Source organism: Dermacentor silvarum, chromosome 4, assembly GCF_013339745.2.
Source record: "Dermacentor silvarum isolate Dsil-2018 chromosome 4, BIME_Dsil_1.4, whole genome shotgun sequence".
NCBI classification, from domain to species: domain Eukaryota; kingdom Metazoa; phylum Arthropoda; class Arachnida; order Ixodida; family Ixodidae; genus Dermacentor; species Dermacentor silvarum.
In genome coordinates, this window is record NC_051157.2 from 111,639,596 (window position 1) to 111,657,985 (window position 18,390).

Sequence of the window (18,390 nt, forward strand, 5' to 3'; positions counted from 1 at the left end):
GTGCTGGCCGTGTGGGGGAAAGAAAAAAAAGAACCAGAAAGCTCGCATTCGCGCATCCGTGGTGGCACATTGCATTAGCCTTTCTACAATGCCTGAATAAAGCCTTCCATGTCACTTTGCGTGAGCATTCAATAAACACGAACTTGTGTTTCGACTCTTTAAGCACTCTCACAAAGCTTCGCTGTATATAGATTCCAACTCATTGAATCTGCTGCATCTTTTTTATTTCTTGAAAAGTCTACCCTCGCTGCTTTCATATCAAGAATTCTATATGTCACGCTGCTAACGCACATGCCGTTCATTACCTAGAGCTACCAATCGTGCATTGTTAAAGAAGGGAAAGGCACGCATAAGATAGATGACAATTATTCTTTCGGGATAAAGATGAACCCCAAATGTTGTAAACTGTCTTTAGAGTGTACGGTTAGAAAGACTCTAGATCTTCCAGTCGCCAATGATGCTTCCATCATTAGCACTGCTCGGCAGGGGATAATGTATGCGAACACTCACGGGACTCCTCGGATGAGGCGCTTGTGTCGCTGCTGGATGTAGTGGCTTTCCTCTGCTCCGTAATTTTCTGCTCGGTTGGCCTGGCACACTTGTAGACCTTGTAGGAGTTCGATAAGCTGCCTGCATTTGTGAGAAAGAAAGAGGAAGAAGGGAACATTTGAACAAAAATGTTCGCACTGGAAAGACGGGTCATGTCATGAACTCAGGTAACAACAATATTACTTGCACATGACTATATTGCATTGCTGCACACACCAAGAAGGGCAAGGAGGACCAGGAGTTTTTTTAAGGAATACAGTGTAGACCGCTTATAACATAAGTCGCCGGAGTCATTAATACATGCACTATAAATGGTACCGCACTATAACCATTTTCAAGCCCTGCACGTATGCAAAACATGTAGCCCAAGCAGCCGCGTGTATCCGAGAATCGAAGCGTGCGACTGGGAGTTTTGTATCCGTTTAAATTTACGAACGTTGAAAGGTTAATGTCCAAGTACCCACGATCTTCGCATGAAGCAGACAAAGTAATAATTTTTTTTTAAATTCTCTCAGTTTCGCCCGAAAGGCGAAGCATCAATTGCGATAGCAAATTACTAGAGAGCTATAAGGAGTAGGGATAGTAGTTTTATCGGCTGCATAATCTTGACACATTCGCTTACTAACTGAATGAACAAGTGTGGTGTGACCGCTGCAGCGAGTGAAGGTTCATGCGGTCTATAGCTTCAACGGAAACTGAGCGGCGTAAGCACAGTGCATACAAAGGTCAGAGCCGCGTGGAGATTGCTTTCAAGATATGGTGCGCGCGACAACACCGACAGCTAGCACAGGCGCGAACGCATTTGTTGGCAGAGTAGAAGCCGCCCCCCTCCCTCCCTCCCTCCCGTGCTGCCTTCCTGCTTTGCTCCTTTCGCGTGGGAGGTAGCATCGCCAGTTTGCCTTGCGCCCGGTTGCAAGATATGCATTTGGTGCCACAGCACAGCGTCGCCTACCCTCCCTCCCATACCCCCACGGCCTATCGCGCGATGGAAGTCGCGTTTGCTTTCCGCTGTGCGTTTGCTCTTCATGAAGGCGCGCGGTTCACTCGCACATACGGTGCGTGGCAACGATTTTATCGCCCTTGGACTCATGCTCCACGTCTCATGCTCCTCCTCCGCATCGCCCTCGTTGATCTCCTCTCCCATCGGTGGGCGCACCTCTTTGAGACGCGTGCTCGTTACCGCCCTTGTCGGGGAGATTTTCCCGCGAAAGCCGCATTATAACCGGTATTTCGTCTCATGCCGCTGCACTGTAAGCGATATGCGTATACATGGAGTGCTATGGGAAAATTAACGGGAGTCTGAAAAGACCATACTATATCCGGTCCTGCACTATAAGCGGTTACATTATAAGTGGTCTATACTGTATTCAGTTGCATTCAATATGAGCTGCAATTAGAGGTTCGTGGTTAAAACGGCTCCAAGACTTCACGGCAGCGCCGCGACATACGAAAAATTGGTTTAGTAAATTCCAGTAATTGGAATGGCGTTTAGTTCTTTAATTTTTCGTATGTTGGTGCCGCCACGCAATCTTGGGGTTCCTTCGACCATGGGCACCGTGTTGAAGCTCATACTGAACGCAACTGTACTGTTGAAGTTCACTGTTACTGAAGCCATGAAGTGGCAGAGCACATTAAGCACCTCAAATAAGGTTTATCTGCTGCCAATCACGAGCTCCTAAGGCTGAAAGCTACATTGCGCATGTGGTGTAGAATCAAAACAAGGCAATGGGGTCACAGGCGGATATTGTAGACTCGATATGATCAAGAGAAAATGCCTGGAGCCAACCATTCAACAAGGGATTTGCAGCATAATCTGGCTCAGGAGAGAGGGTTTATTTAGAGATAAGCAGAAAGATTGTCCTGTGCTGGGATTCTCTGGCAGCCAGCTGCCACTCAATAAATGCCGAGTTAACAGTCGATATATAGGCTGTCCTGCAGTGGGCATAAGAATAGGCTGATGATAATATAGGCTAGGATTTCCCTAAAGCATTCAACAAAATTAATCATTGCCTTTTTCTTAAACTCAGGTGCCTCAATACTGACGTAAATATTCTCAGCTGGATAGAATTTTTTTCTTAGGAGACTGGTCGCAGTATGTGTTTGTTAGCAATAACAATGCACCATTAACATCTTTCACGTCAGGTGCACCACAGGGGTTTTGTTTTGGGCCCTCTTCTCTTCCTAGTCTACATTAATGACCTTCCTAACTGAGTGCCTCCCCCTATCCACTTAATCGCCGCCGACTGCGTTATTTATCACGCAATTGCTGACCCTGCCGATGTTTCTGCTTTACAAGTTGGCCTAAATAGTATGGTGTAATACATGGGCCATAGATTTAAATGTTAAAAATGTAAAGTTATGCGGGCATCGCACACTAATCTCACTGCTCCTGCTTGCTATGAATTAAATAATATTCCTTTAGATCCCGTTACCTCTTACAAATACTTAGGTGTCTATATAACTAATGATCTTAGCTGGAAGCTTCATCTATTGCCTAATTAACAACAGTTATCGCATGCTTGGTTACCTGCGTATTTCAGTGCATTGTGTTCTGTATATATGCTGCTCCGCTTCTTCAGTTGTTTGAACTACTGTGTAGCATTGTTGCTTCTCACCGTTTATTCTCTTTATCGATTGCTCCTACTTTAACATGTATTGGCTCTTTATTTTGCTCTTGTAATTGGCTTTATTTATTGCCTTTTGTTTGATTAGTCTTGATTGTGTTTGTTAATTCTCCCTATATGTTATGTACCACTCCCCTCTGTAATGTGTACGGACTTGAAGGTAATAAAATGAAAATAAAATGAAACGATGCATATATGCCCAGTCAAAAAAAAAAAAAAAAACAATTGACTCCAATTGGCTTTTGCAGTAGGAATTAACTGGGATCAATAGGAACCAATTGGAAAATCCTTACTTCCAACTGGTTATGATTGAGTCAAAGTGAAACCAATTGAGTCTGATTGAACTTTCCAATTGGAATCAACTGGGCCCATTGGAAATTCCTTACTTCCAATTGGTTACAATTGAGTCAGCGATGCAACCAATTGAGTCCAATTGGACTTGCCAGTTTGAAACAGCTAGGCCCACCTTACATTCCCAACTGAGTCTAATTGGACTACCAATAGGAATAAACTAGCTAGAACCTAACAAACTGGGAAATCATACTTTCAATTTATGAACCCATTCAAGGAAACTGGAATTAGTTATAGCTATATATGCATGCAGTACTAAGGCTATAGGAAACCTGTTTCTGACAGCTGGAATCTCGTTAAGGTTTGCTTTGTGGGGTATATATGTGTATTGGTATTGCCCATTAGTGCAATTGGTCATTCCAACCAATTGGTTTCAAACCAATTGGCACCCATTGGGTACAATTGGTCACTCCAACAAAAACCAATTGGTCATGTTCCGGTTTGGTTCAATTGGTCCAGTTGTGTACTAATTTACGATTGGAAATTTTCCAGTTGGTACCAATTGGAAATTCACCAATTGGAGTCAATTGCTTTTTTTGACTGGGTGGCTATGCACAGAATACATCCTGCATGGTAGCAGGTATAGCACTGTAGCTCAATTGGTGTACACTGCATGTAACATGTGCAGGTTGCAGATTCGGATCCTACCACCTGGCATCATCATCATCAGCCTATATTTTATGTCCACTGCAGGACGAAGGCCTCTCCCTGCGATCTCCAATTACCCCTATCTTGCGCTAGCGTATTCCAACCTGCGCCTGCAAATTTCCTAACTTCGTCAACCCATCTGGTTTTCTGCCGACCTCGACTGCGCGAATTGCCTTCTCTTGGTATCCATTCTGCAGCCCTAATGGTCCACCGGTTATCCATCCTACGCATTACATGGCCTGCCCAGCTCCATTTCTTGCGCTTAATGTCAACTAGAATATCGGCTATCCCTCTTTGTTCTCTGATCCACACTGCTCTCTTCCTGTCTCTTAACGTTAGGCCTAAGATTTTTCGTTCCATCGCTCTTTGTCCACCTGGCATATGTTGCTTTTTCTTCCCGTTTTCTGCCATTCTGCTTTGTCACAAATATCAACAAAGGCTACTAGTACAACTCATTCTTCCATTGGTTTCATCAAGTGTTGGCTCCTTAGTTGTGGGTGGTAACATAAAATAAAGTTTCTTACAGAGATAGTCAATTTCATGGTATCTGTTTCAACTATCAGCATTATGTTTCCTTGGTAGAAGCAGGAGTTGTGAAAAAAAAAAAACGAAAAAAAAAAACCAAATTTATTCTACTACCTAATATTTCATACCGTGACTGTGGCACATAAGCCATCCTGCCATCATTGTCATCACATCGTCACCATCATGTGACCATTATCTGTCACTGCCATCATGTAGCCTGCAGTGGTAGCTTGCATTAACTGCAGTGGTGCATGTCACTGTCTTTATTGTCATTGCTGGCACTGTTATCATTGTCAGCTGCCATAATTTCGGGTACATGTCACTTAACGCTTTAGTGGCACTCTGAACCTTTTTTATGCCAGTGATGTTTTGGGTCTTCATTGCTTTGTTATGCCCTTCAAACAAAAGCTTTACATGGTATGCTAAGAATGAAGTGAGGTGAATGTGCGGCACATGCCATATGTCATATATATGTTATATGTAACTGCTTAAAAAAAAAAAGAAGTTTACAAGGATGCTCTTGCGTACTGTGAAAAAGTTCAGAAAAGCTTTCCAGTGATGTCACAGCAGCTTGAGTTGAGCTGAATACCTAGTCTCATGGCTTCAGTTTTTTATGATTTGAAAATTCGAAACATTTATCCCTCTCACAGAATCACATCATTTGTAAGCTATCTCTATATCCAGGCCATGAATACGGCACAATATATGTACACTTCCTGTCAAGTGCATGAGAAAATGAAGGAAAGAAAAACTATCCAAGACTTGCCTGTTTCTGTCTCCTTAACAGTGATGGCCTGTACCGTCTTGTAGATTTGCCTCGAGTCCTTTGGCATGGCAAGCCAGGAGTGCCTCAGTGCCTCGTCAGGAGTAACTCGGGTGTCGGGATTCCACCTTTGTTTACAAAGTGAGATGTTTAGTTATTACAACTTGCAATCACATGCTAACAAACTTGTTTCACCTTCACATATCTTTGCACGATGTCATACACCCTCACTCTCTGTCCTACCCTTTGAAAGATTATTCTTCACATATTGACAGATACTCTTACACACTTGGGCACACACTCACACCTTTTCTAAGTGCCTTTACATACTCACCCCCCTTGACGAGTGTGGAGCTGAGGATTGTATATTTGCAGCAAACGTTTCCAGTTTCATCTCATCCAAAAGATCAGCCAAGGAATTGCTCATATTATCACCGCCCTATTATACTTGCACATTCCATGTTCTGTATTAACATCAACTTGTGGCTCTTATGATACTTGCAGTTTAACTTTGATTCGTAGTCATCTCAAAGAACTGATAAACCTTGACCTTTATCGGAAAACCATAACCTCATGTAGTTGGAGTGAAGGATTCAAAGTGACTTCCTGTCATCAGAGTTTTAGTTTAATACTTTACAGTCAGACTGCAAGCCTCCTTGGTGAAATATCTGTGTTGCCTAACACCCCTTCACTGCTGTGCAAGACATTCGATTAGTAAAGCTGAAGCGCGTAGTGAGGAGCTATACTCTTCACACTTTTTGCAAGATCTCTCTTTGATATGAGAATAACCCAAGTTCGCTAGCTAGGGCAGAAGGAAGCAGAAGATGTTGTGATTATTGTTGTTTTAACTGTGACAAAATAGAAAATTTTGCTTCTAATTAACTGGTTGTCCCAAAATTGTAGCTAAAAAACAAGCACTAAACAAGACAAAAAAATATGCAGAAAACAAAAATGCAGAAAACAAAAGGAGCTCTTCACAATGGCTGAAGAGAAAAGAAGCCCCCACTAAGAACAACTACATATACCAAGAACACAACACTAAATTATACTTGTTTGTGTGTACATATGGTGGATGATTGAAATATATGTACTAATGCAGTGCATAGTGTGGTTTTGTGATTCCAGATCTTGCTGTGATCAGACGTAATTAATCCAAGCGAGATATGTGCTACTCAAACGGCAAACAAATGACCCAAGCAACCGCGTGACATTCATCACATCATCTTATTCTTATTATTTAAATTATGTGCAGAGGTTGAGAGCCGTGAGAGGAAGGGAGAGAATTTTCGATCCATTAAGGTGCCAGAAATGTGACATCAGCAAGTGCCATTGATGATTTAGTGTAATTTTAAGCTTCACTTACTAGGTACGCTGCTGCCTTTCTCAGCAAGGGAGGTGGCGACATGTGCAAGAATGGTGTCAACAAACTCAACAGTACGTGCTTTGCCATCATCATGATTGCTTTCTCTTGCACTTGTGTTCCTTTTTGTCATGATTCCTTGCACTCACTACATTCCTGGTTTCACTCTCACCAATATTACACTGATCCTACACATTGTCGTTCATCAACTGTTCATAAGGTGAATAGCTGTAGCTTCAGCGTGCTTCGTCTTTTTGGGTGAATTTTCATTCGAAAGGCATTTTAGCACTTTCTTATGCTTATATACTCAGAATCCATGCCTTTGGAAATAGTTAACATGCGATAATCAGTGCTGCACAAGGTACATGAGTAGTCTGTGTGCTCATTCTCTCAGCTCTAAGAACTAGGGTGGATGGCACTCTATGCGGTACCACCAGCCCAATATGCATGTGCAACTGCACTAGTTGACTGCTGCCAGAAAACAATAGTCAGTGTTGCTGTCATAGCGACTCGCCTCCCTCCACCCTCACCAGAGCTCTCCTTCTTTCCATCAAAACCTCCTTTCTTTTTACCAGAAAGTTCATACCACCAGGCTATCCGTGTGAGGCACTCTACTATCATTGTATAATTTCATAGCCAGCTCCTCTCAGGCACATAATGTGGGTCTTCTCAGCCAGGAACCCTCCATGCCCTGCTGCCATCAAGAATTTTAATAATTCCTGAGCACCAGAAGCATGCTACATGAATGGTCCTACCCATAAAAAAAACTGCTGTATAAATGAAAAAGGGCCTTCACTTGACTTTCTCCATGCTATCTGAGGACCCCAAATATATAGTGTCTCTATTATTCTAGCTTTATGTAAAACATTGTCTAATATTTATTTATGAGTTCTGTAAGTCTTTGTGCAAAGAAGATTTTCGCATTTTAGTTTAGGCAATGAATATGTATGCATTCCTCATCATCCCAGCCTGAAGAAACAAAGTGGTAAAGGTGAATCAAAGTGGCCGGACACTTTTCTTTTTCCTTTGACAAACTAACGGAATAAAAAAAAGAAAAGGTCAACTATACTTACACAAGGCAAAGGGAAAGGAAGTCGACGAACTCCTCGTCATTGCAGCCTAAAACAGCAGCAAGCGTTTTCGAGTTTGGTCTTCGCTTCTTTCCTTTGCTGTTCTGAGTTAGACGAGGAACGTTCTTCGAGTCTAAGAAAGAAAAATAGGACAAATGTGAACACATGCCCTGAAGTTTTGAATCCTGATGAAAGTGGTTTCAAAAAAGTTCACCAACGATTACGATACTCCTTAATGCGAAATTTGAGCGCTGCTCTATGCATGTGTTTTCATTTTGCGATCTATTGGCTGGCGCGGACAATCTGTCTCGTGCGGCACGTTGTAAATGGAGCGAAGCGTGGCGCGAATGTCTTGCTAATCTGGAGATTGCGAGAGTGAGTGTGTGGGTGACGCGTGGGCAGGATTCACAGCAGCTGCCGCAGACAGACCTCCCAGACGACGCGCGCTACTCTGGCACCATCTCGTAGCCATCTTCGCTGCACTACGCTTTTCTTCTCACACTTTCACCATACCCCTCCTCCGCTTTCCTTTTCGCATTTTTCATCCCCTGCGGCGCTCCACGTGCGCTCTTTCATCCTTCGCTGCATTCGTTCGCTCGGTTATGCAGACGCTTGTCGCAGGAATGGGCGCCTAAGAGCTGTGCTCTAAAATCTTAGAATGGTTCACTTGTGTATAGTTGTGCTGCTTGCCCCATTTCCGAGAGCCGTGGGACAGAAAGGAGAACACGTTCTCACCCATGAAGGCCCTAGCTGCTTTACTTATGCCAGTCAGGGATTATATACACTCTTTGACCCTTTAAATATCTTGATTTGTTTCTTTCTATATCATTTTATCTTTTGTTTTTTAAGATTCCTTTTACGCCTTGTTTTGGGCTCCTTAATGTGCACCCAAAACACAGTACGTGAGCGTTTTTGCATTCTATTGTTATCGGTATCAGGTCACCATGACCGAGATCAATGCAACTCTTGACCTCACGCTCATCCGCGCAACACCGTAAAGCCACTCAGCTACCAGTGGCAGGTGTCGCCACGTGAACTGCTTGCAATTCTCTAATGCTGTGAGATAAAAATATACGTATTTATGCTGCAAGAGAGAAAAGAGTGTTGCGCACCGAAGAAGAGCCTCCTGCGGGTTGCCAGCTCAAGGACGCAAGGGGGTGGCATGCCAAGCACCTCCATGATACAGGCCAACTGGTCGGCCTCATGTTCGCCCGGGAACAAGGGAAGGCCCGTGTACAGCTCGGCAAGGATACAGCCCAGGCTCCAGATGTCTATGGCGGTGCCATATGGAAGGCCAAGGATCACCTTTGTGCATGAAACAAGGGGATATGAAATGACGGACGACGTGGTTGCCTTATCGAAGTGGCAAATGAGGCTATGCAATGACCCCAAATTCCAGTAACCACCGCCACAAGTGTAATGATGTGCGTGCACACGGAACATAACTTTAACTGCACATCATCTAGCTGGTGTAGTAAAACACAGGGTATAAAGACACTCTGGGAAAAGCGCTGGCTGAGGACGGTAACATTTTTCAAGGACTGAGTCACGAACTGAGCTTAAATGGCAGAAACTGAACTGACTTTGAACGTGAAGTGTCCATATAGCTAGCCATACTTGGTCCAATCTCTTTTTCCCTTATCCGCTTCCCCAAATAGACCTTGAACTCAGCTGTCACTTAAATATGTTATCGGACTAATTCTTGTTGAGGTAGTTTGTTCATATTGCACTGAAAACATTAATGAGTGTTTGTACTGTGTACTTGTTTCTACCTCAGTTGTCGTCTCTATTTTGCACTCATTCATATTTTCAGTACAGTATTCTAGCTAGCTGGTCTGTTTTAAAATGTAACCATGGGAGTGCTGTTCAGAAGGTTCTGCAGCTGCTTAAATCTGGCTACTTTTCTCCTCTAACAATTAAGAGGAATCCTCACTCACTGATACTGATACTGATGCTTACACAGTGTAGGCATTTTTGTCCTCACTTATCTACAGAATAAGAAAAATGTTGAGCTGCCCATCAAAGTATGCTGCCAACAAAGCGATGTCCTTTCTTAAAGAAAGTTTATCGTATCATAAGGGTGGTCATGCGATTATGAGGAGTAACAAGAAAGCTTACCTCCGGGGAGCGGTAGAATCGAGACTGGATGTATGTGTAGACCCTTTGGTGTACGAAGCAGGAGCTGCCAAAATCTATCACCTTGATGGCGCTGCTGCCCCTCTGCTTGAGGAGAATATTTTCCTGTGCGGGAATGTCAGAAGGATGGGAAATTAGGATGTCTAGCTTACAGTCATATCCGTCTAGCTGGTGTATTAAGCTTAACAAAGTCTTGAAACACACTCAAACCACTAAGGCTGTGTTGTTATTATCACTGCCTTGCATACTCTTCAACGCCTATTTGAATCTTTATAGTGCTTACGTCAGTTTCTGGTAAATATTTTATGTGCCTTTCTTTTTCTGGCCTACTCCCTTTAATTTCCCTTTACTAAACTCCACCTGAAGTAGCGAGCCCTGCTGTGGTACAGTATAGACCACTTATAACGTAACCGCTTATAGTGCAGGACCGGATATAGTACGGTCTTTTCAGACTCCCGTTATTTTTCCCATAGCACTCCATGTATACGCATACCGCTTACAGTGCAGCCGCGTGAGACGAAATACCGGTTATAATGCGGCTTGCGCGGGAAAATCTCGCCTACAAGGGCGGCAGCGAGCACACTTCTCATCAAGGTGCGTGCTGCCGGCCGGCGTATGCATTATTCAATGCAATCAAACTCTCAGTAATTCGGACTTATTTGGCCACACATCGGTTAACTCGGACTACTTTCGGAGCTCGGTGAGCGAGGAGCGCCGCAAATGTGCGACGCAAAAGAGCAAGAACGGCGCTAGCGTCCAACCGAAACGAAGCGGCGGAGTCCGCATCGCCACAGCCATCAGTTGAAAGCGTACGTGAATGACAGCAACGCCGGAACGCTTCGAACCTATTTGTGTCTTTAAAGCCTGTATTCTTGCGTTTTACCGCCGCGCATAACACTGCGTTGGCCGCGGGCTTTCGTAACTGCGTAGTCGATATCGATGATCGCGTCGATAGCGGCCGCCGTTTCTCCGCAGCGGCTGCGGCGAACAGTATAGTTTCGTTTTTACGTGGTACGCGCGTCGGCCGCGTGTCTAAAAAACTGCGTAGTCGCCATCGAATATCGCATAGATAGCGACCGCGGTTTCGACGGCCAGTTGCAGCGACTGGACGACTCGGTGCGTACGTCGGGCGCGTGCCTTCAGCACCGCAAAGTCGATATCCATGATTGCTTCTCCGCAGCGGTTGCGGCGAACAGTATAGTTTCGTTTTTACTCGGTACACGCGTCGGCCGCGTGCCTAAAAAACTGCGTAGTCGCCATCGATGATCGCTTAGATAGCGACCGCGGTTTCGACGGCCAGTTGCAGCGACTGGACGACTCGGTGCGTACGTCGGGCGCATGCCTTCAGCACCGCAAAGTCGCTGTTCATAATCGCGTCGATAGCGGTCACGGTTTTTTCCGCAGCGGTTGCGGCAAACAGTTGTTTCGTTTTTACCCGGTGCAAAGCTGTCGAGCTTGAAGACCACCGGCTACATCGCGATTATGTTTTCGCCAGCTCACTGGAGAAAACGTAATCGCGATGTGCGCGCGATAGTACAAAGCGTGTCTACATGCTTGGTACACATGTTTTGCACACGTACAGGGCTTGAAAATCGTTGTTTTGGTTATAGTGCGGTACCGCTTATAGTGCAGATATTCGCGACTCCGGCGACTTACGTTATAAGCGGTCTACACTGTATATAGGATTTACTTCTTCTATTTATATTAAAGTTCGTATACTATCTGTCTCCCAAGAGGAAAGAATTCCAAGATGCACATGAGTACATATCACAGTTGACCATATAATTTGTGCTTCTTAATGAGTAATTCTTTCATGCCCCCCTCCCGCCTTTTTTTAAAGACCAAATAAGGACCCCTTATGGTACATGACAGGTAACTGGAACATTATTGACAAGATGGTAAAAGAGAAACTATATAATCCTTGTTGACTTTCCCCTAAATGATTTCACATTGGCTGTTGCAGATTGCTGTCATAAACTTGAGCATGAATGAAGGCTAGGGGTCACAGGCCTATACATCACCCTCTATGGGGGGTACTTTTGCTTGTTAGTGCTGTGTGTTCCAGCAACAAAAGAGGCTGTAGTTAGTGTTGATTCATACAAGACAACTTGACTAAGTGGGGGAAAAAGCGAAACACCTAGACAGGATCGATGCTAGACACAGCAAGTACAAACTATCAACTATCTTCTTTCAGAAACATATGAAGTCGGGAGGGAACTGCACTGCACATGTATGTATGCTGCAAGCGCTAGTTGTGTCCAGCATCCTTTCTGTATGTTTGTTTAATTTTTTGTCCCCACTAAGCGGTGTCGGCTAGTATCAGTAGCGCACCCAGGATCTCTGCCAGGGGGGGGGGTTCAATTTTTGTGTGTGTGTGTGTGTGTGAGCACTTTGCATAATATGCAATTTCTTTGCTTTAGCCACAGGACTCCAACAGCAAATAAAATGCCTAATAATTATAATAATGACATCAAGGATGATGACGATGTTTATTTCGTCAGCGTTTTACTCAAAGTAATTTAAGAGTGAAAGAATAATTACAAGACAGTGATAGAGTCTTTTTGGAATTGTAATGACAATGTGAACAGAGCGCTGGAGGTACACATTGGACTGGTGGGGCTGGACGCGTGGATGGAGGGGGGGGGGGGTTACAACACCCGAACCCCCCCCCGTCGGTGTGCCACTGGCTAGTATGCTAGCTAGTAACTCCGCTTGACAGCTACTGATAGTCAGTCCAGACTGTGAGAACTGTGCCGTACCTGAGATCATATATTTTAGATCACATTTTTTGTGTGTGCTCGCTGTACTTGCAAGAAAAACAATCAATGGAGGGATCTTTGGCATGCATGAACAACTGGCCACTTGAAAGTTTATTTTTGGTGCACAGCCAAATACTCCTAATGCCAGGCCATGTAGGCCATTGTGGGTTTTTTGAGAGACACTGAACTAGATACACGATCTGCAATAAGTGTTTCCAGTTAACTTTATATTTTTTACTCATCATCATCAGCTTCACTTTCTCACTCTCCTTTTGTTCCCCTTCTCTCTACCCCAACGCTGAGCAGCAGGCTAGAACATCGTAGTTCAGACCGACCTCTCGGCCTTTTCTCTTATAATAAATTGCCCTCTTTCTCTGTGCTTGACAGCAAAATACTGGCACAATTCCAGTACTATTCGTAGCCAATTATTCCATATTTTTATTGGTGAAAGGCATGCTAAGAAAGGACAGGCTGTCGTATTACTTTGGAATGCACATGCAATAACCGAACTATGCTGCTTTTCTCACCAACTCCGCGCAGTGAAGGTTATAGGGCTCACATGCCAGTCAATCAGTAACAAGAGCTGCGTGTTGCATGGAAGGGAGTAGGTCTGGGTTGCCAATTGTGCACTGCTAGTGCTTCCGTGATGCTTCCATTCAGTAAGCATCACATGGAGAGCAATCAGAGGGGTACAATGATGGAGCTGTTATTCTGGTTCTCTTTTCTGATTAGCTGACAAGACCTGTAGCTTTCACTGCACTGCTCAGAGTTAGTGACGTGGAGTATAAAGAGTTTATGAAAGGCGCCAAGGTTATGAGGGCTGCTCCAAGTCCACTTACAGGCTTGAGATCACAGTGTATAATCCTCTCCCGGTGGAGGAGCCGCAGGCATTGCACAAGGGAGTAGGCAAACCTCCTGATGAGATTCAGGCTGAAGCCCTGATAGCTGTTGTTCTTGATGAGCTCATACAGGTTCATTCTGCATGGCCAAGGTTGCACAGCATTGTGTAGAGCATTATCAGGCACACTGCAGTGTTTTGTTGTCAAGTTCTTAAAACGAGTGAGCCCTATAGCTATGGAAAGGTATACCCTTCTTGCAAGCTTCAAAACGCACCATCAATTCTCAACAAATGTTATTTTGAGTGCCGGTTTTTGGTGCTCACCATGCATGGTTTGCCTTCCAAGCAACCACAATGAGCACATTATGTATTCCTTTGGCACACCTGTAGTACATATGTGATTGTACTGATAACAAGCAATTTGCTAAAAGATACTGTGAGCCTTATAATTTCGTGGTGCATATTATTCACAAAAGAAATAAAAGGCATATATAGTATTGCTCATATTCGTGGCCATTAAATGTTCCTGTTCTTTCCAGCCTAGAATGTCAGTCCGTGCACAAAAATTTTCATGTGCCCTTAAACTTTGTGGAATTTTCAAATTGCATGAGTCTCGAAAATTAAAGGGCTGTGCATTATAAAAGGACATCATAGCATTTGAACACAGCACCCCAACAATAGTTCAGTAAGGAACTGATAATTGCTGCTTGATAACTTACTAGCCAAGTAATAAATTACTTTAAAGAAAAGCAGACTAAACCAAAAATACACAGGCTTGTGCTTTGCCACGCAGCTCATATGCTTAATCAATCCCTGTCTCTATTTATACAGCACGAGCAAATGCTGCATAAAATTACAGGCAGTAAGATTTCGTTTCACTTCCAGAATTGCCAACTGATGAGCAGAAACAATTAGTACATAGCTGATTTCATAGAGTGTATAGTTATGAAAATTTGGTACAGATACAGTGCCAGTACCTCAGTATGTGATATTTCGGTCATAAGAATGTTGTTCCATCTTTGTTTGAGGTAAATAGGAAGTGTGCAAAGCTGTGCATTTGAGTATGGCATGGGGAAGGTCACTCACCCCATCAGTTCAAACGTGATGCATAAGTGGCTCCTGAAGTAGAAATAGTCATACATGTGTATGACGTTGTGATACTGGTCCTTGTCCTTTTTCTTCAAATGGTCTAATATCTTCACTTCAATGAGGGCCTGTTGATGAAACCTGAAATAAAATTTCACAGAGTTGTATGCATGCTACACGTAATGCCTACTCAATGCGCAAAGGCAAAGACTGTATATAACAGGGCATCTCATATGTGTAAACAATAGGAGTGCTACAGAGATTCTAAATTGAGTTACCCAGTGGAACAGAACTGCAAGACCATAAATGTAGTGATCACAAAAAACGGAGGCGATGTTGGTAATTATAAGGTAAAAACTACTAGCAAAAATGCAGCAACCAATAAGCTGATGAGCAAATTATGGGTATAAGTATAATTGATTTCTCCATGTCTAAACACCTCTAGAATCTTCACTCATCTACATCAACTGACGCAGTGGTCGTGGCAATGGCTTGAACCCTGATGTCGAAGTGGCAGCTAACTTCCTTCTTGTGAAAATATTGCCATTTTTACATGAGGTCTGACTAGCCACATGCCCAAAGCGGCACGAAATGAGCATACCAAACTCCTTCAGGATGAGGACACACAGCACTGATGTCCATCAAGAATACCTTCCGCAAGAATACCGCAGTCCACACCTACACCCACTTTTTTATTATTTGAGAAAAAATTTAAAAAGAAAACAGTCGAAATGCAAATATGGCACCAACTGCTCCTTATCTGAACAGGTCGCAATCTTGTATGCATATCTTATATGCATGTCTTATATGCATGTCTTATATGCATGCCATACAGATAGCCACTGAGCTACAACTTTAACGTTTAGAAGCTGAACGCCACTGACCGTGTTCTGCTTCTAAGCGTAAAAATTTGCAGCTTTAATTCCCGCCTGTGGTGGCCACTTTCCAAAACAGGCAGAATGTAGCCTAATGCTAATGTTCAGGGCATAGTGTGCACATTAAAAGAACTCCTAATTAAACAGCAGAAAGTTGTCTGGAGCCCTCTATTATGGCATCTATAGCTCTCTCATAACCCATGTCAGTAGCGCACCCAGGATCTCTGCCAAGGGGGGGGGGGGGGGGGGGGGGGGGGTTGACAGTTTGCCAATACCATCTAAAAACAGCACTAAGTTCAATTTCATCCCACGAAATTGTCAAAAAATGCGCTTTTTGCGAGTGTGCAGACAATTGCGCGTCTTACATCTTAGTTGCAGTACTCAAATGCGCAAGGAAAGAAAAGGGGTTAAACAAAAGGGGGTGTTAAGTCGGCCTCAGGGGGGATTACAACCCCCGAACCCCCCCTCCCCCCCCCTTCCCCCATCGGTGCACCACTGACCCATGTGTTGCTTCTCAAAATGAAATGAATGAAACAAGTGAATGAATAAACAAATTAATTAAATGACGTAGGGTAAATATGTCATAATGGTGGTCAGCGCACTACGCAAATAAAGGACAAGAAAACCAAGAACAAGAAATTATTGTTGACTGCCATTATGACTGAACTGTTCCAACTCCCCCAAACCACCACTCTATTAAGTTAAGCATAAATTTCGCCTTGCTATTATTATTATTATTATTATTATTATTATTATTATTATTATTATTATTATTATTATTATTATTATTATTATTATTATCCTCATCATCATTATTTAAAGTGACCCGGCCACAGAGAAACTCTATGGACTCGCCAGAATATGTGATTTAAAGCAGAATCTAAAAAAAAAAATGCGGAGACTGATTTTAGCATTGTTCCAAAGAATTACGATTAACGACCTATAACTACTTTCGGAACATGCAACTGAAAAGCGGTAAAGCAATAGTAGCGTCAGAGAAACTTTCAAGATGCCCGCGCTGGCAGGTTATGAGAAAAGCCCGCGAGATGACGCCACAAGGTCTAGCTCGTTGCAGTTGGTTTCGCCGTGCTACAACAGGATAAACACGGTTAGGTGCAGAACAGTTCATTTGTTTTCCATATACCCCTCGATTTTATTTGATATTGTTTCATTCTCGATTTTCAGTCTTTCGCGGAGACATGTTCCAGATTACGGTAGGGCAGCGTGCGCCGTGCTGCGACGTTCTCCGCCTGCCTGTTTGTTTTTGGCTTCACAGGGACCACAAAATATTGGGAGGAAGTAAATCCGAAACACCCTACTACTAAATCCTACTCCCTACTAAAACGCGTACACAGCTAAAACGCCTACACGTTACGAGGCCTTGAAATAAAGTCAGGCGTGTCAGGAATATTATAGGTTCAAATGACATATAATATCACGGCAAATAAAAAGTATTTTAGAAATTTATCCGAAAAAATTCAATATATGGGAAACAACACAGTCAACTTATCACTCGTTAAAAAATGGCGGCACCGCTGTCAGGATGGCCGAGTGGTCTAAGGCGCCAGACTCAAGGCTTTGCCTTCCCCTTCATAAGGGCATGGGATTTCTGGTCCACGAATGTGGGCGTGGGTTCGAATCCCACTTCTGACACAAATTTTTTCTTTTTGACATTTATAATATTGAATAGAGTGATCATTTAGCAGGTTACAACTTCAGCTGTCTTGCTTTTTGGAAGGGTCAAATACGCTTGTTCGCCACATTCATGCCACCATTTGAGTCTTTTGAGTGCTGCGTAATTGCCGCATTAGGAGTTGAACGGAAGCTTTTCTAACAGTCCTGTCACCTGTCGATCAGGTCCTACTGATTATAAAAGCGAAATTATACTGCTATAGCGGTAGTCTGATTCTCCGCAACCAAAGAAATATAAGTTTATAGTAGTCTAGTACAATTGCTTATTAGTTTCCTGCCAGTCCAATAAAAATTTGCATTGGGTACATATTAGTGTAAAGGTAATTTGTATCAGTGCCTATGCACTGTGATAGTGCTTGCTGATAGACAAATAGAGACATGTATTAGGCCCATCCTGGCATAGTATTTTTGCTGAGAAAGTAATGAGGGAAGAGTTTTCAACAAAAGGAAACGCAAACAAGACAGATGACGATTATTGTTGTCAGACAATGATCGCCCCCCCCCTCCTCCTCCTCCTCCTCCTCCTCCTCCCTCCTCCTCCCCCCTCCACCCCCCCCCCCCCCCCCCCAACGCGCCGTGGTTGCTTAGTGGCTATGGTGTTGGGCTGCTAAGCACGAGGTCGCGGGATCGAATCCCGGCCACAGCGGCCGCATTTCGACGGGGGCGAAAACACCCGTGTACTTAAATTTGAGTGAGCGTTAAAGAACTCCAGGCGGTCCAAATTATTTCGGAGTCCCGCACTATGGCGTGCCTCATAATGAGATCGTGGTTTTGGCACGTGAAACCCCCATTTTTTTTATGATACGCCCAAAAAGGTGTAAGCTGTTTTTAGAGTGCATACTTAAATAGATTAGGGAGTTCTCGTACTCCTCAATGGGAGTAGGTTTACTCTGGCCGAGTGCCAGTGGCGTAGCTAGAACTTTTTTCCGGCTGGGCCACCCACTTTACCGGGGATGGGTAGGGAAATGAAGGGGGATGAGAAGATATCATCATCGTTGTCATTACCATCATCATCCTATTTTTATGTCCACTGCAAGACGAAGGCGCCTCTCCCAGCGATCTCCAATTAGCCCTGTCTTGCACTAGCTGATACCAACCTGCACCAGCAAATTTC

At 43.7% G+C, this 18,390-nt stretch overlaps 1 protein-coding gene and 1 non-coding gene across 2 annotated transcripts in view; one reads left to right on the top strand and one right to left on the bottom strand.

Moving 5' to 3' along the window:
* LOC119450500 (dual specificity tyrosine-phosphorylation-regulated kinase 4-like) overlaps positions 1-18,390 on the bottom strand; it is a 220,713-nt gene that overhangs the window by 9,135 nt on the left and 193,188 nt on the right. The window contains exons 6-12 of the mRNA XM_049665926.1: positions 14,710-14,850; positions 13,625-13,763; positions 10,009-10,131; positions 9,003-9,195; positions 7,894-8,023; positions 5,460-5,588; positions 511-626 (exon numbers count right to left, since the gene is read on the bottom strand). Of these exons, the coding sequence (XP_049521883.1) occupies positions 511-626; positions 5,460-5,588; positions 7,894-8,023; positions 9,003-9,195; positions 10,009-10,131; positions 13,625-13,763; positions 14,710-14,850 (971 nt within the window). The remainder of the gene's footprint in view (positions 1-510; positions 627-5,459; positions 5,589-7,893; positions 8,024-9,002; positions 9,196-10,008; positions 10,132-13,624; positions 13,764-14,709; positions 14,851-18,390) is intronic.
* On the top strand, positions 17,122-17,237 carry Trnal-caa (transfer RNA leucine (anticodon CAA)). The gene is made up of 2 exons: positions 17,122-17,159; positions 17,192-17,237. It is a non-coding gene; the product is annotated as a tRNA-Leu (tRNA).